This window comes from Furipterus horrens, unplaced genomic scaffold (genome assembly GCF_987537825.1).
Source record: "Furipterus horrens unplaced genomic scaffold, mFurHor1.1.pri manual_scaffold_12, whole genome shotgun sequence".
Lineage (NCBI taxonomy): Eukaryota > Metazoa > Chordata > Mammalia > Chiroptera > Furipteridae > Furipterus > Furipterus horrens.
The window spans coordinates 3,628,207-3,640,955 of record NW_028327182.1 but is presented as its reverse complement, the minus strand read 5'-3'; the positions used below and the strand labels follow the sequence as shown (position 1 = coordinate 3,640,955).

The following is a 12,749-nucleotide window of genomic DNA, read 5'->3' as shown; positions in this document are numbered from 1 at the left end:
TTAAAGATAACATCACTGACACACACTTAGGAGACATTTTACAGAATCTTGATTCTGCAACCCAGCAATCCTACTTTTTTTTGCAAATTCAGAAAAAACCCACTATCTTATTTTTAAAAATTAAATACTGATATAGACAACGATTAAGTGTGTACATGCAGAGCAAATTAGTTTTAGTTTAAATGATTGTTTTACTTCTTTTTAATTTCTTTGTTTCTTTTTTTTTTTTTTAATGCATTTTGGTTTGCTTGTTTATGCTGACTTCATTTCCCCCTTTGGGATATTCTTTTTTTAATTTATCCCTGTTGTGAACCCTGAGTCATAGAATGTAAAACTTTAACAGTGGAGCCTGGAGATAGTGATTTTGAACATTCTAATTTTCATTTTTTTCCCTTAAAATGAATGTGCAAATTGTATATTTGTAACACTCTGCCAGTCACCCACACGGATCTGCTGATCACTGAGGTCTGCAGTAGCTGAAACATCAGCCTCAGGTGGTGGCTTGGCCTCTGGGGACAGCTCATAGTCTCTCAGGGGCCCTCCTCGGGGAGGTGTGTGAAGTTGTCAGCATTAATTAGGCCAGCCTCTGACAAAGCCAGTGGGCTCAACGTAATAAACACCACTTTTATAAAGGGGACTGGGTAATTCCCCAAGAGCCATCTTATTTTATAAAAAGTAACTTTATCCCCAGACTTGTCACACTTAATGTCTCAGATAGAACATACAGGTAATGGACCCTCAACAGCACACCTATTGGGAGAATAAATGAGGCTGCCCCACTGGTCTCAGCCAGACTTAAATATATTTTTGGTTATATGACCAAATTATTATATGAACCATGAACCAATGGGCCCTTTTTAGATTTATTTATTTTTTTTGTATAAAAGGAGAAAAACTGAGATTGGGGGTGTGTGAGACCTGAATCCCATGGCTGGCTCTGAGGCCGCTGGCTAGGCCAGGTGACCTCGGGTCATTTCTCTAAATCTTCTCACCCCCCCCCCTTTTTTTTAAAGGTTCTGAATCTCTGATTTATTAGACGGCATGGATATAACAGGTTCAGATTATTTTACAAAAAGAGCCCAAGCTGCTCAGAAAAAGCAACTGGGCTCGCTGGGAGAAAAATGACTCTCCCGACCACTGCACAAGGACACCAGGACCCTCGTCCCACACAGAGCGTGACAGGGCGCAGACAGGTTTCGTGCCAGACAGAAAACAGGGAAATCCACACGCTGAGTAAGGGACCCCCAACGACTACAGCGCGTCCCTTAGGGGGAAGAACGCATCTGTAGGAAGGAAAACAGGTCTTTCCAGAGAGAAGCCACTTCCACGAGATGAGCAGGTGGACTTGAGTTTTGTCTCTGCGTCTGTCACTTGGCGAATGAAGATGGCATCTTCAGGGTGTTCTGTGTCGTCCGTTTCATACCTCTATGCCGACGCTATTGCGAGTGTGGTCCCATCGTCACCGAAGGCGAGTGACGCGACGCTGGTGGGGACCGATGGAACTGGCGCAGCCGCTGTTTGCGCCACGGACCCCAGGTACTTACGAATCCATGAGGACCACCTGCGGCGAACGTGTTGTGGACGCTGTGGAAGGAGATGGCGTTGATGGGGTAGATCTGCTCGATGTTGTCCTCCTTCAGTCGGTGGCACTTGAAGGCGGACTTCTTCTTCTGCACCTCGGGGCTCGGGTCCAGGTACTCCATGGCCACTCGGCCATCGGGAGAGCTCAGGCCGTAACCCTGCTTGTTGGGAACGGCGCGGATGCAGCGCGTCTGGTGCCTGAGGCTGGACTCCCGGCGCCGCTGCACGTAGCCCATGGTCCGCAGGTCCCACGCCAGCACGCGGCGGCCCGCCGTGCCCACGACGAGCCTGGCCCCGGACACAGAGAGGGTGCACACCTTTTCAGGCTCTGAGAAGGTCCCAGCGTTACAAGGAGTTCTGGAGTCCCACAGTTTAACTGTCTGATCCCGACTCCCAGTGACCGTCACATGTTACTTCTGGACAGTATTCAACACATCTCACAGGGGCATCATGGGTTCCAACAAGATTTTCTTGATCAGTGTTCAGATCATGCATTTTCGATTGATGACCTAATCCCCCGCTCCGGGCATGGGCTGGGGCGTGAAAGGCGCAGTCCGGGACGGTGCCGCTGTGCCGCTGTGCTGGTGAGCCGCACGGAGTCGGCCGGCACATCGTAGAGGCACACCCACGTGTCCCAGGAGGAGACCAGCAGGAACGGGGAGGTGTTGGGGCTGAACTTCACCGAGGAGATGCCGTCCTCCAATGGCTGGTTCAGCTTGAACTCATTAGAACCTGTCATCTTCGAGTTCCCCTCGGAATCAAGTTAGCCGCCGCTGGCCGCCGCCTCGCTTCTAAATCTTATCGCCCTTCATCACCACGTCTGGTAAGTACGGAGCTCGGACCAGACGGTGGCTGAGCGCCTCTCGCTCTTCACTGTAGTGAGCATGTTTCTTTTTGTTCATTCCATTTCAGTAGTTTAGATCCGTCACTTGGGCTAAACAAATGGAGCTCATCCAGAGAGTCGGGCTCACTAAGTAGCACCCGACCACGGACTTGATCGCCTGTGTCCTGGGGGGGCGGGGTGCTTCTTCAGGTCTTCCCCAGCTTCAGTAGAACGGTACTGCCTGCTAGACCTATCTGAGCAGGGCTGGAAGGAACTCCCTGGGACATGCCTTCGAGGTCTTACAATGAATTTAAACGCCTACGTGCTTCTGAGTTTGATTCTATGTGAAACGTGTGTGCCGGTCCCGGGGTCTCAGGAATAAGTTTAGATGTGATTGTGCAATATAAATGTTTGTTTATTTAAAAATTGTTACGAACCATAATAGTGCTACTTTCTGTGGAGGAGGCCTATTGAGTTTTGCGACCTCAGTTAATGAGCAGCTGGGTGAAACATTCATGCACGATCTCCGCCAGGTGCCTTTGGCCCAACCTTGATTTTAGTTGCAAATACAGTGACGGGGTCCAAGCCACCTCCTGGTACTAGCGTAACTGCGTCCTAATTGCAAGACTGTTGATACCATATACCCTCAAAGAGACTTTAACTTCTTCCCTGATTCTCTCTGCTTCCTGGGATCTCTTCGCACACAAACCCAGGTTAACGTCTTGGCTCTGCACTGCGGGTCATCCCTACTAAGACCGGGTCATCTGAATAATGGCATACTATTGCCTACCCTTCAGTATCTGAACTAATGTGGGGCAGGAAGTACACACTGTGCTGTTCTGTAGGAGCCAGAATAAACACCTTTTTAAGAGCTCCTAATCCTAATTATAAATGAAAACTTGAACGACCTTGGCTCACTTTCAAAAATGTCTAGCTTTAAAAATAAGGTCTTCTTTGCGTCATGAATTCTAAATCTATTTGAGATTTTTTTGAAGGTTTTATTTGTTTATTTTTAGAAAGAGGGGAGGGGAAGGAGAAAGAGAAAGAGGGGGAGAGAACCATCAATGTGTGGTTGCCTCTCACACACCCCCAATTGGGGACCTGGCCTGCAACCTAGGCAGGTGCCCTGACTGGGAATTAAACCGGCAACCCCTTGGCTCATAGGCCAGTGCTCAAGCCACTGAGCTACACCAGCCAGGATTATTTAAGCTTTTGAATTCTAACCCTTCAAGGGACTTGAACTCAAATAACAGTGAGAGCACTTGTTCTTTGGAAAGCCTGGGAGGCATTTAGAAGAGCAACCCAGTATCGCATACAGCTCACCTGGGCAAAGGAGCGGCCACCTCTGAGGAAAATGCTTCAGTGGGAATTATTTATGCTGATATCTGACTCTTGGTCTTATATCTTAGGAACTCCTTAGGTCATTAACAGTTTTATTTTTCTTGTAAGTTTCTCATATACAATAGTTCCTCTCTATATCACGGTTCACCTATCGCAACCTCACTGTATCGCGGGATTTAAAAAAATATCATTTATTTATTGCGGATTTTTCGCTATATCACAGGATTTTGTGGTACTGTATATGTATATTGTTAAAGTTATGTAAGTTTAGGAGTGTAGAATGTGTTTAAGAACATAAGTAGTGTTTATAAAAGTGTGGAAAAGGTTAATAAGGGAGTGGGAATGGTTAATAAGGGACTGGGAACGGTTTATAAGTGTGTGGGAAGGGTTTATAAAGCCTTAAAATATATATAGACGCTAAAATAAATGTAAGGCTCCTACTTCGCGCATTTTCACCTATGGGGGCGGCGTGTCTAGAACATAATACCCGCGATAAGTGAGGGAATACTATAAAAGTTAAAGCTGTCATTTATTTGAACTGCATCTAAAGAAATTAAGAGAATGTGAGAGTTGTGAGTTCCAGAATATTCTTTCCACGCGAAGCTGTGCCTTGGTTTACCCAAAGCTTCCTGAGGATTCAGGTAAGCGTGGATCTACAAGAGACTCTCTATAAAGGCCATTGACTTCACGCCCTTCATTCCGCACGTGAGAGGGAGAGGCTTGAACTTGCCCGGGGGACCCGGGAGCAGCCGCCGAGACCCGGGTTTCCGGTCTCGGTCTCCTGCTGTGACGAACGTGCTCACGGCAGATCCCGAGGCTCCCTCCAGGTGTAAACGCGTCCCATCGTGTGTTGGCTCAGGTGCACATGCTGGAATTAAAGCGCAAAAAGGAAGAACGAAGCGAGGATGGGTGTGTATACCATGGAGAGAGAAAAGGAAAACGGTTTGCTCTTGCAGGACACCTGCGAAAATAATTGAAAACATCAACAACGAAGCTTTGTCATACTGCATATTTATTGGGGCAAATATCCATCGACTGTAAAACTTGAGAAAGAGCTTAGTAATATTATTAATGCTCTCAGTTTGGGATAAAATCTTAAAAGCCACAGATGTTTCTTTCAAAATCATTATTACTGTAAATTAAAATTCAATGCGAAGTTCTAAAACGGAAGGTACTTGTCTTTTCGTGGATTATTGGACCAATACCAGAAATTTGTGCCCAGATTTCTTTCTCACTTGCCTCCCCGGTGCCTCAAATGTTTCCCTTTTGGGTTATTATTATGGTGGGCGGCAGCTGGGGTCTCTGTGATAGACAACGGTTTGTCAGCTTTAATTATTTATTAGTGTTCTAGCCAGGACAGGTTCTAGAAGCTCCATTTTAGGGATATTAAAAAGGAAGCACAGAACTTTTAAGTGACGTGTCCAGGTTTATATAACCAGTGAGGAGGGAAGCTGAGGTGAGGGACTTGCTCCTTTTGGTTCTGAACCCAGGACTCTTGCCCCGTTCCCGGCTTGAGCAGGGGAAGGACTGATGCTCCAGGGTCTGATGACCCAGGCTTGAACCTGCCACTTTTCCTGCGGCAGCGTGGCCTCGGGCACCGTACTTACCTCTGAGTCTCAGCCTCTTCATCTGTGGGGTGAGGATTCCATCCGGTTAAACAGGCAGAGCCATCAGCTTAAGGCCTGGACCCGGCAGGTGCTCAATACGTGGAACAACCAACACCTGGAAAAGCTACCTACTGTGCTTAGTTCACGGAGTTTTCCTGCACTTACAGGCGAAATGGAGAATCAGGGCAACTTCTGAGTTTATTCAGTGGTGCAGCGTCTCCTTGATGTAGCTGAATTCCTGCCTCGAGCTCTGGGGAAAATGTGGGTGTGTGACTGCGCTGAGCATGTCTTGGGGCACACCTGTAGAGATGTGTTGGGGTACAGCAGCGTCAGCTCATCTATGCCTCTAGGCTCTGTGGAACCAGGCACGGCAATCAAACATGGAGCGTTTGTCTGCTAAAGATAACAGAAAAGTGGCTCCTGTGACTGAGCCCCACACACACGGGCTCTGTGCGCTCTCAGCACGGTTCAGCGATGCTGGGAGCTCCCAGCCTGGAAGGTTCCAGGCGACTCTCTTCAGTAGACGCAGCTGTGGACTCACAGAATTGCCTTTGTTTTCGAGTGTACTTTATTTACGAGTATTCGTTCTTTCTTGAAATCTTTTAGCATAGACTTGGTTAAAATCATTACATAAACTAATCTTAATCTTTTGTTTCATATGGCACAAAGTAATTTAACACTTTATAAATAGGTTTCATGGATGCACAAACGGGAGAAGCCCCCCTTTGCCAAACTTGTTCCGTTGGGCCACGGTGGCGCTATAAAAAAATGGCCACGAGATGGCGCTGTGGACCACAGAGTGAGGCACGTCGAGCCAGTTTTCCCTAATGACGGCGTTTTTCTTTAAATATGGAGGAGGCTACTCCTCAACTTAAAGTAGAATCAGGTTGCTCACTCTATTTCAATAACATTGACTAGGACTGAGTTCTTTAACTACAGGGCCATTAATTCTTCCAGGATTGTGTTTCTCTGCGGTGAGGGGTATGTTTAAAAAGCCTTCGTAGTCAGAAAGTCTCCAGACGCAAGAAAGGGTCCAAGGTAACCATTTTATTTAAAACCAATCAACTATGTATAAGAACCAGTGTTTCCACAACCCTCATAGAATTGTATCACAGTCTTCTCATAAACTGAGGTCAACTTCCAGTTTATTTCAAGAACTCATACTTGTTACATTTTTTTTTTTAACCCGCTTTGAGAGCAGTGGAAAGTCATAGAAACATCAGTACATGAATTCACATTTTAATCAACATGACACCAGCATGCACACATGTGTATATACTGAGTGTTCTCATTAATGACTCTTGCTTTTCCTCCATATAAATATATAAATATCAAATAAAGTGCATGGGAACATGTCTGTACATGAATACAGATACATGTTTGTCTGTATTATACACTTGAATAGTTATTTATGGAGAGAGAAAACATACACATTTGCAATATATATGTAGTCAAAAGACATCTGCCAGGCAGCATTTATGTTCATCCTGATCAAGATGGAGTCCGTGGGTGGAATCTGTAATCTTTTCTCTACTATGTAAATGAGATGGGCAGAGTTAGAAACTAAGGCAAAGTACGTAAGAGCAGAGACTTTTTAACACTTGGATCTTTCTCAGTTAGTATGATGTAACCATTAAAGTAATTCAGATCAAAAGTAGCCTCGATCCTAGGAGCTCACCGTAAATTCCAGCTTTGAAATTAACACCTTCCGGTGTATCTATAAGGACGTAATTAGGATAACCCTAAACACACTTCCAAACCACACAGTGGCACCTCCCACGTTCTTTTGTTTTCAAATCCATAATTTTTTCAGATGGTTTAAAGCAAAAAACTATTTTTCATTCCATAGAAAATATTATATTACTGCTTTTTTATTTTTTAATTAGGGAGGTCAGGGTCGGTGGGCAACCAATGAGTGCATTTTTAGGGAAGTGGAACAAAAGCATTCTCCAAAACTCTGGTAGTCACAGGTTGGGTCCAGGGTAAAGTGCATTATTTCTAAACTCATTGCAAATTCTGACCTCAAGTGATATGGTCCCCCTCCTGCGTTTGGTTGATATTCATTGGCAACCAGTCAGAAACTTACTGAGAAAACTACCCTCAGAGTAGAAACAAACCACTTTCTGAACCAGGTCAGAAAGAAAGAACTTGAATTGATTCTCAACCTAAGTCCGTTAATATTTTTGCCAAGGAGCATGCCAATGAGGTCATTTTCTTTAAAGGCAAATTATAATTATTTATATATCCTTAGCACCTGGGACATTTCTTCACAGATACACGCGTCATATACACTCAGTAGACGTAGACGATCGTGAACCCAAAGCTAACGGTAAATACTATAGATCCATGGCTCCGAAAGCATCGGTGTACCTGATTGGTTGGTGCCCGTAGGAAAGTCACCGGCAGTTTAGAGACGTCCTAAGACTCTATTGCTGTCATTAGCCAAAGCCCTGAGTTTATACTCCTCAGTCCCAACACAGCGAGTGCCCTCCATACTGCCGACGGCTCAAAGCGCGCATGCGGTGCGGTTCAGGAGAAGCAGTTTCTAGAAACGCATTTGGGGATGTGCCATTACCCGTTTGACAGGACAACTACGGGGATGAACATGAAACAAGACCAAGCTGTCGATCCAGAGCGAAGCATGGGGGACCTGAGAGGCAGCACGGGCCAGCCACTTCGGGAAGAGTTCAAAACGGCATCCGTGGAAAAGCAGGAATGAAAAAGTTGTCAAGTATTTCACGGAAGTATCTTCGCAAGACTGGCTTTATCACACTGTTCTTAGCGACTGATGTTTTTGTCGTCGCTCCAAATGCGTATCGCGGTGAGTGTGGAAGAGAATTTTCCCTTCAGAGGCCACTGTCTGCACCAACTTGTCACTCTTGACAGCTATTTTTATTTACAGCAGCAGGTGACCGACTCATGCCATCAATTAACGACATAATAGCAAGGCTTCCCCTTGAAAACAGAAGTCATGTTAGATTTATTTGTGGCCTTGTCATAATTATACAATAAAAGCTAATTATTTCAAAGACCTATCACTGACAACATTAAAAATGAGTGTCATAAAGCTCACAGCCGAAACGCTGTCACCACATTTTTGAAGTGGCACCGTCCTGTGGCACTCGACCCTGCTTTTCACTGACGCTTCATTTTTTCCTGTCTCCCCGTTAGCTTCTCCTTCTTTCTGGAGAGGCAAGACCCCGGCCCGGGTGCCCTCCGCCGTTGCCAGGGCAATGAGTCCATCACACACAGCTGTCCTTTTCGTTCACGGGGTTGACGTTGTCCGTAGGAGCAGCCTCTGGACTTTGCTTCCCTAGAGGAACCATGGTGCAGTCATTGTCTGTCCCCTTGGCCTCCCTCTTCGAACTGTCTCTGCGTCCCCTCTGGAGCTGACTGGGTTTGTAGGCCAAGGCCGGGATCGTGTTCACTAAGATGAGCTGCAGCGGTTTCTTATTTTCCTTGTACTGACACTGAATGTACCGCGAGAAGGCCGACCTGTAGGTCTTGTTGAACAGCGTGTACACCAGCGGGTTCACGGCCGAGGACAGGTACCCGATCCACACGAACACGTTCAGCAGGGCCGCGATGACGTCCTCGTTGCAGGCCTCTTTGCAGACGACGGCCATGATGTTGGTGATGAAGAAGGGGCACCACATCACCACGAACAGGAAGAAGACGATGCCCAGCACCTTGCAGGCCTTCCGCTCGTTGCTGATGGACTGCATGGTCCTCCTGCCGTAGGTGCCCGGCTCCCGGTGGGCGGACCGCTGGAAGAGCTTCTCCGAAGACACGGAGCTCTGAGGCAGGAAGCTGAACGAGGCCAGCTTGGCCCGCGGGCCAGGGTCGCTCACACACAAGGTGGCTTCTTTCTGGAGGGACTTGATCGTGAGGAAGTAGGTGATGACCATGATGGTTAAGGGGATGAAAAAGGACACGAAGGAGCCGATCAGGACAAAGTTGTCATCCGTGAGGAGGCAGCTCCCTTCCTTAAAGACCTTGGAATCATCCTGCAGCCCAAAGACGGGGATGGGCATGGATATACCTGCAGTCGGACAGCAAACGAAGTACGATCATTAAGGAAGCGAGGACATGGCCGTGCCAAGGATTTTACACCAACATCGTTCCACAGCCTGACAGATACTTTCAAAGAAAATTGAACCTTCTCTTAACTTACTTACAGACATTAGTTATTATATAGTTATGCTATATTATATTACACATACTATAACATGTAGTGATCGCATTTCATTCTAATATACAGCAGGCCCTCGCTATATCACGGTTCACTTATCGCAGCCTCACTGTATCGCGGGATTTTTAAAAATATTGTATTTAATTATTTATCGCGGATTTGTCGCTATATTGTGGGATTCTGCGGTACTGTATGCGTATGTTGTTAAAGTTACGTAGGTTTAAGAGTGTAGGATAAATGTAAGGTTCCTACCTTGCGGGGGCATCTGGATCATAATACCCGTGATAAGTGAGGGAATACTGTATATTAATTATAATATCTACTAACAGATAATATATATCAACTATATATAACATAATACATAGTTCCTTATACTTGTATGTTATGTCACCCTATATATAAGTCTTATAAAGAAGTACAATAAATCTAGCTTTAATTTTTCAGGCTCTATTTTTCTGATCATTACATTATCCCTGTCAATTGAAGAAAATGCACAGAGACAAAGAAACAAAAATAAAAATGACCAACAATGCCAACCCCCACCACTCACAACATGATGCCATATATTTTATTTTATTTTCATGCCCTAAGTTTATTTACAAACACATCTAGTATGTTGAGTTCAACAGTTTGGTCCATTTTTCAAAGAGATGGCATGCTCCTCTTCTAGCCGTTTGGCGTGGTTTCTTCTACTTCCATGCACATGTAAACATGTCTGCGGTAGCTCGTGGACAGTTTCAGATCGTCCGACGTGACCCCTTTACCATTCAATCGTGAAAATGGCACATGTTAAACGATTTTCAAAAAGTAGGATTTTCTAATGGGAATTTAAAGTAACACTAACTGATTTTCATTCCTTTTAAAATAGCTGTTTATTATAGAGACATTCTAGTATAGGGCAAAGCAAATCCTAGCACAATGAAGTTATTACCCAGCTCCAGGACTGCTCTGGTTTACCCATGACCCTCGCTGCTCTGCCATCGTCCTGTGTTGGTCAGAGACCAGTCCAGACCTCTCGTGATCTTTCTCTCTCTCTCTCTCTCTCTCTCTCTCTCTCTCTCTCTATATATATATATATATATATATATATATATATATGTAATACTGTCAGAATGCCATTCCCATTCCTTAATAGAAATGTAAGATTTCCTTAATATAATTAAATATAGAGTCAGCCTTAGAATTTCCGGTGGTCCCATCAAGGTCACTATAGACCTTGAGTAGTGAACATTCATTCGGGTGCCTTACAGAATGAGCAGCAGCCCCAGACTCCTCTGTTTCTGGCAAATACAGGAGTTAGGCACAGAAGGAGACAGTACACGAGCCCATGTCAGCTGCTCTGTCACTCAGATGTGGGGACCGGTGACGCCCGCTCAGCCGCAGGGCGTAGGCGGAGGAGGGAGTGGCCCGCGTCAAGGCACACACGGTTCCTCTCATCACGCTGATTTCTCCCCCGCGATGGAGGACCTTGTTAGAGGGAGAGGCAGTGGGGCACCCCGGGAGAAAGGCAGAGCCAAGCTCCCTTCTAACACACCTGCCTCGGGTTTCGGGTCCCTCAGAGCTGGCGACAGGAGCGTCACTGCTTCCGACCACCCTTCAGAGTCCACCACGTGGTCGCAAGCCGGCCACGAACATGGGTTCCCGGCAGAGCTGCGGGCTCCTGCTAGCCTGCCTCTCGCTATCATCCAGAACCACTTCCTCTGCAGACCCGTAATCTCATTTGGGCACACTCAGGGCAGGGCTCAGCTCCATCCGGCCACAGACCCGCCCGCCCTGACCTCCGTCCCCCAACAGGGTCCGTCCTCACCAGGAGAGGACACTGGCTTCAGTTGGGGGGACGCTCAGCACGGACCCTGCTCAGGAGCATTTCGCAAGATCTTCACCAACTTAACTGACAACATTTGTCACTTGTCTGTGCAAGGCCACCCCAGTCTGCTCGGAAGGGGGAGACCAATGGCATCAGAACTGTTCTTAAGGACACTTAGTGTGGTTAAGGACTCTTCATGTCCTTCATTCCCCTCTGTCCCTGGCCTGTTGTTGGGAACCTTCCCGGAGCCGAGAAGAGCGGGAATAACTGTGTCTCCAAGAGGAACTCCCGATACACACCAGTTTTGTTAAGCCTTCGGAAAACCCTTCTTTTTTTAGTTTTATTTTTCTAATTTTAGTTTTCAATTACAGTTTACATTCAGTAGTATTTTCTAGTAGTTTTAGGTGTACAGCACAGTGACTAGACAATCATATATTTTACACAGTGTTTCCCGCAGTTAGTCCAGCACCCACCTGGCCTATGCGTAGTTATCACACTATTGGCTGTATTCCCTCTGCTGGACTTGACATCCCCAGGACTGATTTGTATCTGTCAATCTGTCCTTCCCAATCCCCTCACCTCTTCCACCCAGCCCCCCAAACTCTCTCCCCTCTGGCAACCACTACTTTGTTCTCTGTGTCTATGAGTCCGTTTCAATTTAGTTTGTTCATTTATATTGTTCTTTAGATTCTACAAATAAGTGAAATCATATGGTACTTGTCTTTCTCTGACTGACTTATTTCACTGAGCATAATATACCCTCCAGGTCCATCCATACTGTCGCAAATGGTAAAATTTTATTCTTTTATAGCCAAGTAATATTCCATGGTATGTATGAACCACAGCTTTTCTATCTGCTCCTCTACGGATGGGCACTTGGGCTGCTTCCTGATCTTGGCGATTGTAAATTACGCTGCAACGAGCATGGGAACCTTTCGATTGTAAAAGTTAAGACATGGTTTCTAAGAAGAATGTTTTGTTGTCCAAGGGTTTGAAACTATACCTGTTAAAGGTGTTCCCTGTACTCACCTACAGGTCTGTTTGCAGTGCGGTTGTTCACTGATTGGGACGGATGCTTTGGAGGGACGCCGATCAGGGTTCGAGTCTTTGCCCTGGTACTTAGCTCCTGGGCCTGTAACTTCACCCCTGGAGGCCCCAGTGCCTCATCTACTTTATGACGGTGGCCCACACATGTCCCTCTGGATGTGGTGAGGCTAAAGTGAGTCATACATGCGGAGACCGAGGACAGTGCTTAGTGCAGAGTGGATGTTCCCCAACTAGAGTAGCTTTCATTTTTTCCCCCTAATTTTGTTCTAGTTCACTTTGTTCATATATGCTAGACTTTAATATGTAATAGACCTACTTAACCCAAAAGGAACTAAAAAGCATCTTGGCTAT

General features: G+C 46.0%; 1 protein-coding gene and 1 pseudogene across 1 annotated transcript in view; both read right to left on the bottom strand.

Annotated features, from left to right (window-relative positions):
• Positions 1-1,251: 1,251 nt before the first annotated feature.
• On the bottom strand, positions 1,252-2,320 carry LOC149995816 (mitotic checkpoint protein BUB3 pseudogene; annotated as a pseudogene).
• A 5,682-nt stretch (positions 2,321-8,002) lies between these two features.
• Positions 8,003-12,749, bottom strand: part of HTR2A (5-hydroxytryptamine receptor 2A) — a 42,147-nt gene continuing 37,400 nt past the window's right edge. Inside the window, exon 4 of the mRNA XM_090258724.1 lies at positions 8,003-9,394. Coding sequence (XP_090114850.1) covers positions 8,595-9,394 — 800 coding nt within the window. The 3' untranslated portion in view covers positions 8,003-8,594. The remainder of the gene's footprint in view (positions 9,395-12,749) is intronic.